This window comes from Ambystoma mexicanum, chromosome 2p, assembly GCF_040938575.1.
Source record: "Ambystoma mexicanum isolate Mex_15411 chromosome 2p, UKY_AmexF1_1, whole genome shotgun sequence".
Lineage (NCBI taxonomy): Eukaryota > Metazoa > Chordata > Amphibia > Caudata > Ambystomatidae > Ambystoma > Ambystoma mexicanum.
In genome coordinates, this window is record NC_090923.1 from 616,857,791 (window position 1) to 616,870,491 (window position 12,701).

General features: G+C 44.8%; 1 protein-coding gene across 1 annotated transcript in view; it reads right to left on the reverse strand.

The window, feature by feature from the left end:
* CAMKV (CaM kinase like vesicle associated) overlaps nt 1-12,701 on the reverse strand; it is a 753,994-nt gene that overhangs the window by 290,092 nt on the left and 451,201 nt on the right. Inside the window, exon 2 of the mRNA XM_069644141.1 lies at nt 5,711-5,819. Within this exon, the coding sequence (XP_069500242.1) occupies nt 5,711-5,805 (95 nt within the window). The 5' untranslated portion in view covers nt 5,806-5,819. The remainder of the gene's footprint in view (nt 1-5,710; nt 5,820-12,701) is intronic.

Here is a 12,701-nt window from a genome sequence, read left to right on the forward strand (position 1 = left end):
GACTCTTGCTTCTAAAAACGCTTCAGCGAGAGCCGGATCATTTAACTGGGAGACGGCTAGGTTGGGATAGATGGTGGGCCCTTCTCCTTTCCCTTCTTCGATGTTAATTGATTTATCAGCTTCCCCAAAGCCCAAGTTACCTCTTTCTGTTTTATTTAGTTCACTGTCTTTAAACTGAGGAAATGGAGCTCTTTCCAAACTTCCCTGGGCAATTTGATCTCCCCGATGTACCTCAAAAGGAAATACGTCATGGGTTTGTAAGAGAACCTTCACATCTCCCTGAAAGTCAGGATCAATACTGCCAGCTAAGACATCAATCCCTAACTTCCGCGCTAGGCCAGAGTTTAGGGCCAATCGAATGTAACACCCCAGAGGGGGTGACAAAACCAAATCTGTAGTAATCAGTCCTCTTTTCCAAGGGGGAATAATAGCTTCCCTAGTGCTACAGATATCAAACCCTATTGATTTATTAGTGGCTAGAGGCTCTCTGACCAAATCTTTCAAATGATAGAGTTCCCCAATTAGTTGCAATTGAGTCACATCCCACTCTGACACCATATGTAAGGAACTCATGGTGGCAACAGTAAAGACAGACACAAATGATCACACTTCAAGGGTGTTTATTAAACTGTAAATGCTGGGTGGAAAAACACCTAACCTAAACCTAAATCTAAGATGGGAGCAAACTTCTGCCATCAAATAAAAAATAAGGCAGTCTTTGTGGCGCCTTGTCAAAGCAAAAAGCCCTATACCAAAAAATACTATTACCAAATCCTTACAACTAATTACAGAAAGAGTGTTGGATAGGGTTTTCAATTAGGAAAGAAGTGTTCACAAATAATAAGTCAGGATGTGATTGCCAGGGCTCTCCCATCCCCATGTTTTGAGCACGGGACAAGGTGGATCTCCTGAGCACAGCACACAATTAAGCATTCCCAGCACGAGCCGACAGCTCCAGCTATAAGGTTCTTCGATGGTTAAATCTCTTTTCAATAAAACTTTCTTTCCCTTGAGGGCCTGATGTATTCAACAAAACAGGCAAACAAAAATGTTCCTTTCCAAATGGACTTTGGGTGATGACATTTCACCCGTGTATCTCCCTAGGTCAGGCTCAGACCCCTAGGCTTCCCTCGAGTAGGCTCAGGACTTTTTTTTTGCGATCTCTCTCTGCTGGCTTTGGATCCCAATGCCAAGGAGGACAATCCACTTCCCCTGGTCTTACAATACTTCTTACATTCACAAATCTTAATGTCTTTTCAAACAATTCACTGTGGACATCCCTTGGTCGGGTTCTCCTGTCAACACACTGTTAATGGTACTTCAGGCTTCGCTCCTTCTTGTTAGCATTCCTCCACTGGGTTCACTCTTGCCAACCTTTGCAACACATTGTTCATGCGCTAATTTCACCAAGTGGTATTAATTTCCCCTTTCTTCACAATCATCTGTCGGCCAAAGACTTTCAACTGTACAGAGGATTTTACAAGACCCCTTTATGACCACTTTGACCCCTTTTCGCCTTTTCCTAAGGCCTTCTGGTTACAGTAGTTTCTATCATCGGATAATCGCCCAGAGTTTCCTGCATGATCACCCACGTGGACCGGACTCTCTGGTTTCCCCCCTTTTTCATCAATAGCCTTTTAATCCTTTCAAAGTTCAAATTAGCCGTTTGCTACTTTTCATTCAACACAGTTCGGTTTCTTATCGACTCCCCCCTCGACGCACCGGCTGTAAGGAACCGTTTTGCCTTCTTTCTCTTTGAAGTCAAGGTTGGTACCATAGAGATAAGCATCTCTCCTCGGCTCGGTAATCAGCAGAGGAGTGTCTCGTGTACCATTGAAATCTGCTGCAACACATGCTGGCTATTGTTTGTGGTTTTACGATTCCTTATGCATAGGTTTCACTGATTTTGGTCGGAAAGGGCAAGGTCACGTCTCTCCTTGTCACCCTCTCGGTATGTGCCATCTTTCTCCTCCTCTTGGACTACCGAGCTGCGTTAGCTCTCACGTCATGCGGTCTGCATTGCTCGTCCTGTGCTCTTGTGCTCCACCTTTTATCCCTGTCGGGAAGGCAAAGGGCCATCAATTGTGTGTGATTCTGGTCAACTGCCTGACTTTTCCTGACCCTTGTATTGGGACATGACAGTTAAACGGCTCTGGTGTTAGTCCATTGTCTTTCGTGTTTTGCGAAAGTGTTTGGGTTGGAAAAGGCGGGGCAGTGTTTTGGAATATCCTACATGGTAGGATGGGGAAAAGGTGTTGAAAGAAGGGGGATACTGCTTATCACCTGTCGATTTCCCACTCCTACTCCCCAAGGACCCCCCATCCAGTTGATCCTCCCTCACTGGTCCACCCCCAGGAACTGGATCCAATAGTGATGGCCGTTTCCTGGCCACCTGGATGACTGATCCCCGGGGACTAGCTAGGGAGACACCTTCAGGATTCTCACAGCTGGTGGTGGGGTTGGATATTAGATGCTCTTAATTCATCTTACACAAGTGGACCAACTGCAAATTGAACAAAAGAGGCAGGCAAAGAGGGGAATAGGAGATGGGCCCATAGGCAAGCACAGTGGCCACAGACAGACAGCGATTGTCTGGTGGGTGGCCAGAGGTCATATCAGCTTTATCCTCTTGAAACAGCTGACCAACACCAAAAGAAAAATAGGTTGTAAGGAAGGTTCATAGGCAAAAAGAGTGGGAGAATACAGGCAATGATTTGCTGCTGAATGGAGCAGATATCAGAAGCTCTTGATCATCTTAACAAGTGGACCGACTGCAGGCAGGTAAAAAGGGGCATAGGGTATGGTTCTATATCAAATACAGTAGCAACACACAGGCCGTGATTGTCTGGCTGGTGGCAAGATCACATCACCTTGATCCTCATGATCCAGCTGACCAATTGCAAAATAACCAACAATGGGAGATAGTTTAAGAGGGAAGGGTAGGGGGTAGGTATGCAAAAAGAGCAGGAAAGGACATGCAGTGATTGGCTGGTGGGCACGATAGAAGTCCTGTTACCTTTGGTCACTTCCATTTATGACATCCCAACAGTCAAGGGCATGGCTGATATCACAACTGCTACACCAATGATGTATGCAATATTACGGGAGTGGCCAACCCTGGTAACTATTACCACAATATCCCAATATTTCTTCTGTTTGATAGGAAAGGAAAAACTAGAATATTGTCCCCACCTGTATTCACCCCACTTCCCTATCTTACACAGGCGTTACCTTTTTTCCAACTAAGAAGAGAGAGAGAGAGAGAGTGTGTGTGTGTGTGTCCATGCATGCATGTGAGCATGTGGACGTACATGCTTGTGCATGTGTGTGCCCCTTTTCAGCAGGGTGAGAGGGAAAGTATAGTATGACATCTATGTAAAGTAAAAGTAGAGTTGAGCTGTGAAAGAGAGGGGACTCCGAAAACATTGTTTCTTTAATAGCAACTTATTAGTGTGGAACATCTGTCGTCTCGGAAGTTATTGCGCAAAAGTCAAATTTCAGATTCTAAACTAGTCATAGAAACGTCTTCAATAATCCACAGCAGTATCTGCCAGACCTGAAAACACAAATATCCAGGCGGTGACTCATCCGCACCCTGTATTCTCAACATGTATCCTCTAAAAAAACGATTTAGGATGCCTAGCAATTTGCCTCTGGTTGTGCAATTAGTGTCTCCAGCTGGGTTTCCAACTATTTTCAGGCAATCGGGACAGAAACATTTCTCCTCCCTCTCAAGGCTCCGTCTTATTTATTTTGGGTTTTGTAACTGGAGCTCATGACGCTGAAGGGCTACACAATAAAGCGAAGGCCATGGCATATATACACTCTGCCAAAGCATCTGCGCTGCCTGGCAACGCTCCCTACCATTTCAAAACTAGGACACGAAATAACTCTGCCGCAGAACCCCAGCACTGCCTTGTTGCATTCTCCTTCATTAAAGACAGCAGATACCTTTGCGGCAGAACAGCATATCTGCCCGGTTGCATACTATTTTTATGAAGGTCCTGGTCCATTCACTCCTGCACACTTGTCTGTTTGTAGCTTCTAATCCATTGCTAATACCATACACACTTGGGGCCCGATTCATGGAATATTTGCCCGGTTCAAAGTGACTTTGCACTGCTGAAAAGTGACTTTGCACTGCCGACACAAACCCTGATTCATGGAACCATGCAAAGTGTATTTTTGCAGTGCAAAGTCCGGGCAAATTCAGCGCATAGACATTTTTGCAGTACAAAATTAATTTCCCCGGACTTGGTACAGTTCCATGAATCAGGGTTTGTGTCAGCAGCGCAACATCACTTTTCAGCATTGCAAATTAACTTTGAACCGGGCAAATATTCCATTAATCGGACCCTTAAACAACATTTTTCTGTGGCAGTGGCATCGATATTGATAATGATATTGAATATTTTATTTCTATTGCGCTCGTACACAAGTGTTTTTATTTTGTTCTGTGCTCTGCCAATGGACCTTAATCTTGGACTCACTCTCAGCTCTTCCACTATCCCTTAAGATTTGACTATTCAAGTGTTCGCCCCTCACATACACTTCTGACAATGCACCCTAATTGATGACAATTTACTGATTTCTGAATCCACATCTGCCCTGACCCACCTTACTCCCTCCACTTAAAGTTTTGGCTCCTCAAGTTCAACACTGTGAACGTGTCATGCAAAGCCCTGCAAATACATCTCTATCCTGATTTGTGGTGCTTCAAGCAACTTATCCATGCAGCTCTATCAATGCACTCCAATCGAGGAACCACATCTGCCCTGACCTCTGTTACACCTTGCTTTTTCAGTTGCAGCTCCCCACTGCTGCTTTGCCAAAACACCTTGATCTGGTGCCCACTCACAGCTATGCTACTTCATCTCAACTCTGACATGCACTTATCCATACTATTTGTGATCTCCTAACTGAAACTCTGCCAATGCACACTGCAATGACAACAACAAACAGGTTTGCCAGTGTACCTTAGTACAAAGCTATGACCTCCCTGACATATCTGCACCTGCATGTTCAATGCATCTCCCTATAATTGCACAGGCCACTGTGTCTTGCTCTGCAGCAGTGATGGTATTTTATTCACAGAAACAATGATGACACTCCTATTGTCTTCTGTTGTTTTCTTCAGCATGTTGTTCACTAAAGTATTGTGACTTTATTAGTTTTGTTTGATTGTAGTAAAAACTATGAATGATGGATTGGGGGAGAAGAAACCCTTTAAAGACCCACTGTTTGCCCACTACCTACTAGACACGGCTGTGCGTGTATAGCACTGGTCTCTAATATGAGGGTAGCCTGCACTTTGAAAGCTCGAATATTGCAAGGTTGATAATGGAGTACCATTAAAACAAAATGAGTAAAACTAATGCATGTTAATTCAAAACCTGTAAATCTGAGGAGTCTGGCATAGAGTGTTAGGAAAGAACACCATATTGCCATTGTTGCGAGCCATGTAGGCTGTGGCAAAGAAAATACATCACCATCATTGCTATGCATTCCGAGTGTTTCTAAAAATGGTTGACGAGCGCATATCCTCTTCTATCCTCTGAAAGTGGCAAATTGGCATCCATACTTTCTCTCAACTAGCATAAGCATTTAGACCATCATGTTCTGAGAACCTCGTCATGCTCTTGCTGCACCCACATGTCCCAAGTGAGACCCTATGACAATGAGGGCTCAAAAGACACCAATGTTCACTTACGATTTGATGATCTGTCCCAAGTCATAGCGATCAGTCACCTCCGACAGTTGGTTATAGTCCTTCTTGTCCCCGAGGGTCACACAGCCGAACGGCATCGTGGAAGTCCAGTCTGAGGAGAGAAGGGGGGATTCCAGGTAAGGGCAACACTCTTGACCAGGCTGATCATAGACTTGTGGCAATTGCCAGACAGAAGAAAACACAGTCATATGAAATACGTGTAGACGATGGAAAGCTTCATTGAATACCTCACATGGATTAAACAGAGGCACAAGGGTGCCAATTTCATTTCAATGGGAGTTATGGCTGTCCTGCCGCATTTGAATAAAAAAGATATGGGCAAAGTATTCCACTTAAAAAAAAGCTCATGTAACTAAAAGAACCACTGAATAAGTACACCATCTCATTGTTAGAACAGAAAAAAACAATCAGCCAGTGTTTTCAGATTTTTATTTTTATTTTATTTACTAGTTCTGCATATTCATCCAACATCCCCTAGTAAAATTTCAATAACAAGACTTCAAGTTACAAATCAGCAAAAACCTCTATGGAGTTGAAAGTTCACAGGAAGGTAAAAGAAAGGCATGAGGGAAATGAAAGAAGGACAACATGTTATTTTGATTGTGTATTAATGCTTGAAGGACAGGATTAGTGTTTCTTTTGCTGCAATAGAGAGTTGCACATTTTAGGGTATTAAAGGAAACGTTTTTAAAATATTACTGGAAATTGTGTTAAGTAGTACTGCCAAGGAGTGTAAGTGTAGTAAAAAGTGAGGGAGAGGGAGAGTGTGGTGTAAGACTGTGAACATACAAGTGCAACAAGAATTAAAAAAAAATGTATTGTGACAGCCATCTTAACATTGTGTATGTTGAATAACGTAAAAAGGAAGTGCCTACACAGTGAAGAATATGTTGCAACAGATTACTGAATGCATAGAAAGGTCAAATAAGAGGGGGAGAGAAGTATCCCAAATACAGCTAGGAAAGAGTACATTAGTAATCATCATATCAAGAATTAACTACACCAACAACACCTATCTCTGCATGCCGGAATACATTATTGGAAAACTCCAACAAATACAGAAAGCAGCAGCAAGGCTACTCCTCAGACTCAATTAGAGAGTAAAATGCAAACCAGCAATGAGAAAACTGCCTTAGCTACCAATCAAAAAAATAATATTCTTCTAAACACTCTGCATAACACACAGAGCAATAAACAGCCAAGAATTCATACAGGGAAAATCTCCATATACAAATCAAAATTATCAATAAGGTCCAGCAACAACATTTGCTTTGAACCAAAACAACATGCAAAGCATGCATTCAGGGGATCAGCATTCTCCTGCATAGCAGCAAGACTTTGGAACTCACTCCCAAAGGAAATACTATCAACTGAAGTTTAGCTAAAGTTCCAAAAATTGTTAAAAATATGGCTCTTTAAATAACCAAGTTAAATAGGAAACATCATTGAAGGAAAACTGCTAACACAACACAATAGAAACATCAAAAGCATCGAAAACTTGATGGCCAGAAACACGCCCACTCAACGAAATAAAGCATCCTACCACAAATCATAATAGAATAATACTAACTTGACGGATCAACCTATATTACAACAAAGGACAGCCCACTAGCCCTACTAATACACTCTGTAATCATATGCATCCTCAAACACTGAACAAATCAGACACATACCTCCGCCAAAGGGAAAGAAAACAAAAAAAAACCACTGCAAACTACAGCCACTCCACAACACCCAATAGAACAATAATTCAGTCGCACACAAGTCACCAGCATACACGCATGCACCAAATACCACATAAAGGAAACTAACTAAAATCAAACGTGCGACCTTTCGAACTGAAACTACCAACAGCTTTTCAAAGGTCTCCTCCGCTTTTCTCTCTCAATCCCACTAACTAAACCCGCCCAACAGCCTTCATTTTCTGATCTGCCAAGCACCTGGAGACCATGAAAATGGTAATCGTGTGCAGTCTAAATCACAATAACATACCATAAATGTGAGACTAATGCAGCTTTTGTTAATGTTGTGTAGTTGATGATGATTAGATAAGGACACTCTGGAAGACAATGAATCTGAAATTTGTGATCAACTAAAAAGGAGACAACTTTCAAATTTGAGAGTGGACAGGAATAGGAGCATGAAGGATGGGGAAAAGAGAAGCAAAAGTGGGGAATGGTAGCGAATTGCTGACAGAGCAGAGGACATCAGAATCTCAGATTTGGATGGATGGCTTCTTTGTTAAGCAATACTTGACACAAAATATATTTGCCAAGGGATGAAATCTTTGTTTATTTCATATACTGTAATATGATGTTCTACTACGTTGGAGTCCTAGAAAAGTAGTGCTGACCAGAAGCAGTTACCAGATGTGTGCAACAATGTAATTACTTTGAATTCAAAGATAACGCATTTATATTTTTTTTTTGGGGGGGGGGGGTTCATTCTGATGTCAGAATGTCCTTTGTGGTCTTATTTTCTATGTACATTTTTAAATATTAGCATATAAAACGTTGACAAGTCATAACATCTCCTTTAGCTCTTTTTTTTATTTTATTTAACACAAGTGCCAACCACCACAATCACAAGGATCCGTCATAGACTGCCACCTGAGACCTAGTACCAGTACTAGTCAGTTCTTCCCACTATGCAGAACCTTGTGGAACTATTGAACTCCACGTGCGCCATCTTTACTCCCCACAGGTGTGTCAGGTCTCGCTGCGATTCTTCAAAGGCTCACTGTGAGGAGGATACGGGGCGGTAGCCCCGGCTGTGCACTTCTGACAGCCATCGCGAAGGGCAGGTATCAGCTGGTAAGACCTGTAGAATAATTGCGTAGCTTAATGCTAAAATAAAAGCAAACCGTCCAAGTATTTAGGAATGGGAACGGAATACATGAGGCACATATGGTTCCACAGAATGTAACATTCACACGTATCTATCCGTAATAAATAGAGGCACTGGGAGGAGTCAAACGAGCATCTGAACAGGGGACGCATACAAGGCAGCACTGCACACATCAGGGATTATGATTCATGAAGGGGTGACATTGACAAGGACCCATGGTAATAGTACCCAGCAAGACTGGCGCTGTTGGTTCCCTTCTAGCAGCACGTACTTGCCCTCAAGGCCCTCTAGAGCAGTGGGAGCAAAGCATCACACTAAATGTTCCACAGCACTGCACTGTGTTGCATAAAAAGTAATTACACTGGAACTCAGAGTGGTGTGCTTAAAATAAGTCATAAAGGCGAATAGGGCCATAGGGATGATTTTGAGAATAACGCATAGTCATCTTCTGAGACAAAAAAAAGAAAGAAACGGAAGCAAATCTAGGGTCTGGGAAAGAAGGAAGCAGAATGAAACGAGAAAAGGAGGAAGAACAGGAATAAAAGAGGGTCAAAGAAATAGGAAACGTAGGCAGAGTAAGAGACTATAGGAAACAGGGTGATGGAAAGAGAGAAAGGCCAAGAGAAAGAGAGAGCATGAATAGGAGAGACAGTGAGATAAAGAAGGGGAGAGTGACAGGTATAGATAGGCGCTTTGGGATTTGCCTCACTGTGTGTCTTCAGAGAACTAGCTGGGTTCGGTGGGTCTACGTGATTACTGTGTCACAGTCGCCTTTACCGTGACCCCCGAAAAAGTCAACTTTCTTTTCATTTCAACCTTCTTTCCACCCCATATATATGCGGGGGGTCGGCCCCACGCAGTCTGCCTTCATCCATTATACACTATACCCACCCCCCCCCACATAAATATGAGGTGAAAAGTGAGTAGAAAAAAAAATAAACTAGACATTTTTGGGGGTGCCAGTAAGCGCGGTGCAGCAATTGTATAATCCCTGTGTGGCCTAGAGTCATCAATGCAAAATGACATGTGGAGGTTTGCACAAAGTGTACGGCTTTCTAAGAAGTAGGTGTCAAGAAACACTGTCGCTGCTATATTTACAACATGTCAAAGAAAAGGGATAATGGAAATAGTTTGGTGACACACACATACAATGCAGATGTTCTGCCAATACTTTCAGGTCGCCGAGACAAGGAGTGGGATTCAGGGGCACAGGAGCCTGCCTTGTGAACACACCATAAAAATTGTATGTGTCATCTTAGTAGCACGGAGTCTTAAAACATACCCCGCCTGGCATGAGGACCAATACTGTGGTCCATAAAATACTTTGGGACTTCTTTATGATCCTTTGAGGGTGAAACCAGTGTAAAGCAAAATGGCAGCTCGTTGCTAGAGCTCCAGGACTCCTGAGACCCAAAGCGAATGACATACGTTTTGGACCACTACAACTCACTGTGCCAGCATTTTACTACGGGGAAATATGGCAGATGAAGCAGGCATCCTAGCAGTTTATTTACGGCAGCAGGGATTGCCTGTCGGAGGAGTTCGGAGTTAGCAGAAGCAGAGTGCGGGATTCTACCCCTTGAAGCGCTTGGGGAGCTGAGATCTGTGCCGGCTTTGAACCGGAGACCACATGTGAAGGAGTTGACTGCAGGCACGGAGTTGTGGCAATGGGCGCTTTACTCAGCCCGGGATGAAAGGCGGGTTGGAGAGCTCCAGCATCCGGACGGCAGTGAATCAGGGAATGATTCGGAGACGACACAACAACTATAATCAGTAGCGCATTCCCTGCTGCATGAGCCGGGGCAGGTTGATGCGCAATACCCAGCTTAGTGCGGGCAGCACCTATGAAAGCAACCCAGGGGGTGGCTTGCAGTCACCATAGTGAAGGCAGTGTCCGAGGCAGAAGAGCCCGCAGTGTGTTGTGTAAGGCAGCCACTGGGATCGAGGCAGTGAAGAATTGCCAGCCCTTTGCTAGCACAGAGCCTCCGACACTTTGTGATTGTGTGAGGCCGGTGTGCAGGTGCCGATGGCGGAAGAGGGTCAAAGACTAAGATCTGAGTCCCGGGCAAGATCGGGGAGTGGCAGCTTCTGCCGACCAGGCAAGTAGGCAGGGGCTGGAATCCATGTCACTGTGCGACAGTGGAGACGGCGCAGGCCACGAGAACAGTCCCCCGGAGTCTTGGAGCTGGGAAGGCAGGTGATTGCGCATGAGAGCCACGCACAAACAAGGTAGGAACCTTGTCTGAAATCACACTCCCTCAAGTGGTTCATTCGTGAATCCGAGCTATGCAAGATCAGTTACCAGTGGCCCCAGCTCTATCAGCAGAGGAAGGTTGAGTGCTCACATACGCTAATTCGTCTGGCGTCTGCAGTGCTTGCCCGACAAATGGCCAGTAATGAGGTGCCTATTACTCGCCATTGCCATACCCAGATTGATGTGCTGGTGAAAGGGAATCACTGAGAGGCCACTTTCTCATGGGGATGTGCAAAGAATGAGCAGCATGATAACAGAAGCGGTCTACGAGACATGAAGTAGCAACTGAATGCATGAGCCAGCTGCCCCTATGGCATTTACCAAAGGGTTGTCTAAGAGACCTGCACGACAACCTAGCTAGGGAGTTGTCATACCTCAAAGAAGTGGTGACCAAATTGTAGGTAAGGGCTCCACAAGGAGATGGAGGCTCTGGTGGAGGGATCTTTATGAGAACACTTGGAGGACTTGTTTTGGGAGTTCTTTCATCAAAGGATCAAGTCTCTTAGTATCTTTGCTGAGCTCGCCCTCCACCTGCTGAAGGACTCTTTTCACTGGACTGGACTTCCTTTCTCGTGCACCTGTCTCGTTGGCACCTGTCTTCTGCTAGGCCACCTGGTGAGTTCTTTCATGTGTTATGCAGCTTCTCTGTCCCTCTCTTTCTCCCCCCTCCATCTCTCTGCTCACTACATCCATGGTGCTTTCCACCTCCCCTATCTACTCTAACTGCTACTCTATCTCTCCATACATGGTGCTTTCCACCTCCCCTATCTACTCCAACTGCTACTCTATCACCTATCCTATTCCTCTCTCAAAGTCTTAAAAAAAAACGTTCAATACAGATCTCCTGGTCTCCAATCCAGGCCTACCCATTGCTGACACCTACGTCAATGCTTCTTCCAGACAGACTGTCACCGACATCCTCTTTGCCATTTCCAGACCTTTGTATTCCCCATATGGACTCAGTCCTCTCCCCTTTATCTTCTTCATCCATTCATTGTGGAACCTTATGGGAAGCACTCTTGGCATATTTCCTCTAGGGGATTCATTAATGTCTACCAGAATGTCACTGTCATGATTCAGGGCTCTCAGTCCAACCTCCTGCTGCTTGATAGGTGTCTTCCATCTCTCATCAACCTTCTCCCTTCTCCAACCCGTTTCCCTTTTGCCACCACAAACGGGCATACCACATTCCTGTACCCCTCCTTGGAAGACTTTCAAAGGTGGAAACCAGCTCCACTTAGCTACCCTCAACTCTGGCTCTGCCATTAAACACTCCTCTGATATCTGCCACCTCCTTGAAGTCTTTGACCTTGATGTCCTTGCCGTCACTGAGATGTGGTTCACTGCCAGCTCAGTCACTATTTTTGACACACTTCTCCCTGAGGGCTACAAGATCCTCTCCAAGCCCAGGCCTGACGGTCTGGGGACAGAGCGACTCCTGATCTTCCCGTAATGGGTCTCTGCTACTATCATACCCACTCATATCTACTCTTCCTTTGAATGCCTCATCTGCAGGATTGGTGTCTCTCCAATCCGCTTGCTGACTCTTGCCACCATCTACAGGACTCCTGGTGCAGTCTCCCTCTTCCCTTCAGAGTGGTTTGACGTCACCTCTTCTCTCCTGGCCTCCACCTCTAAGCTTCTCCTCCTGGGAGACTTCAATATTCATCTTGACTCCCCTGATGCGTCCTCTGGACTCTTCTGGGGCCTTTGTGATTCTCTTTCCTGGACCATTCTTCCCTCCGGTCTAATGCACTCAGTCGGGCACACCTTGGATGTTCTCATATCGGCAGACATCCCTGTCACCAACGTGTCTCTCCTGGTCTGACCATGCTCTCTTGTCCTCTCACCTAGACCTCTTGGGTCCCCCGG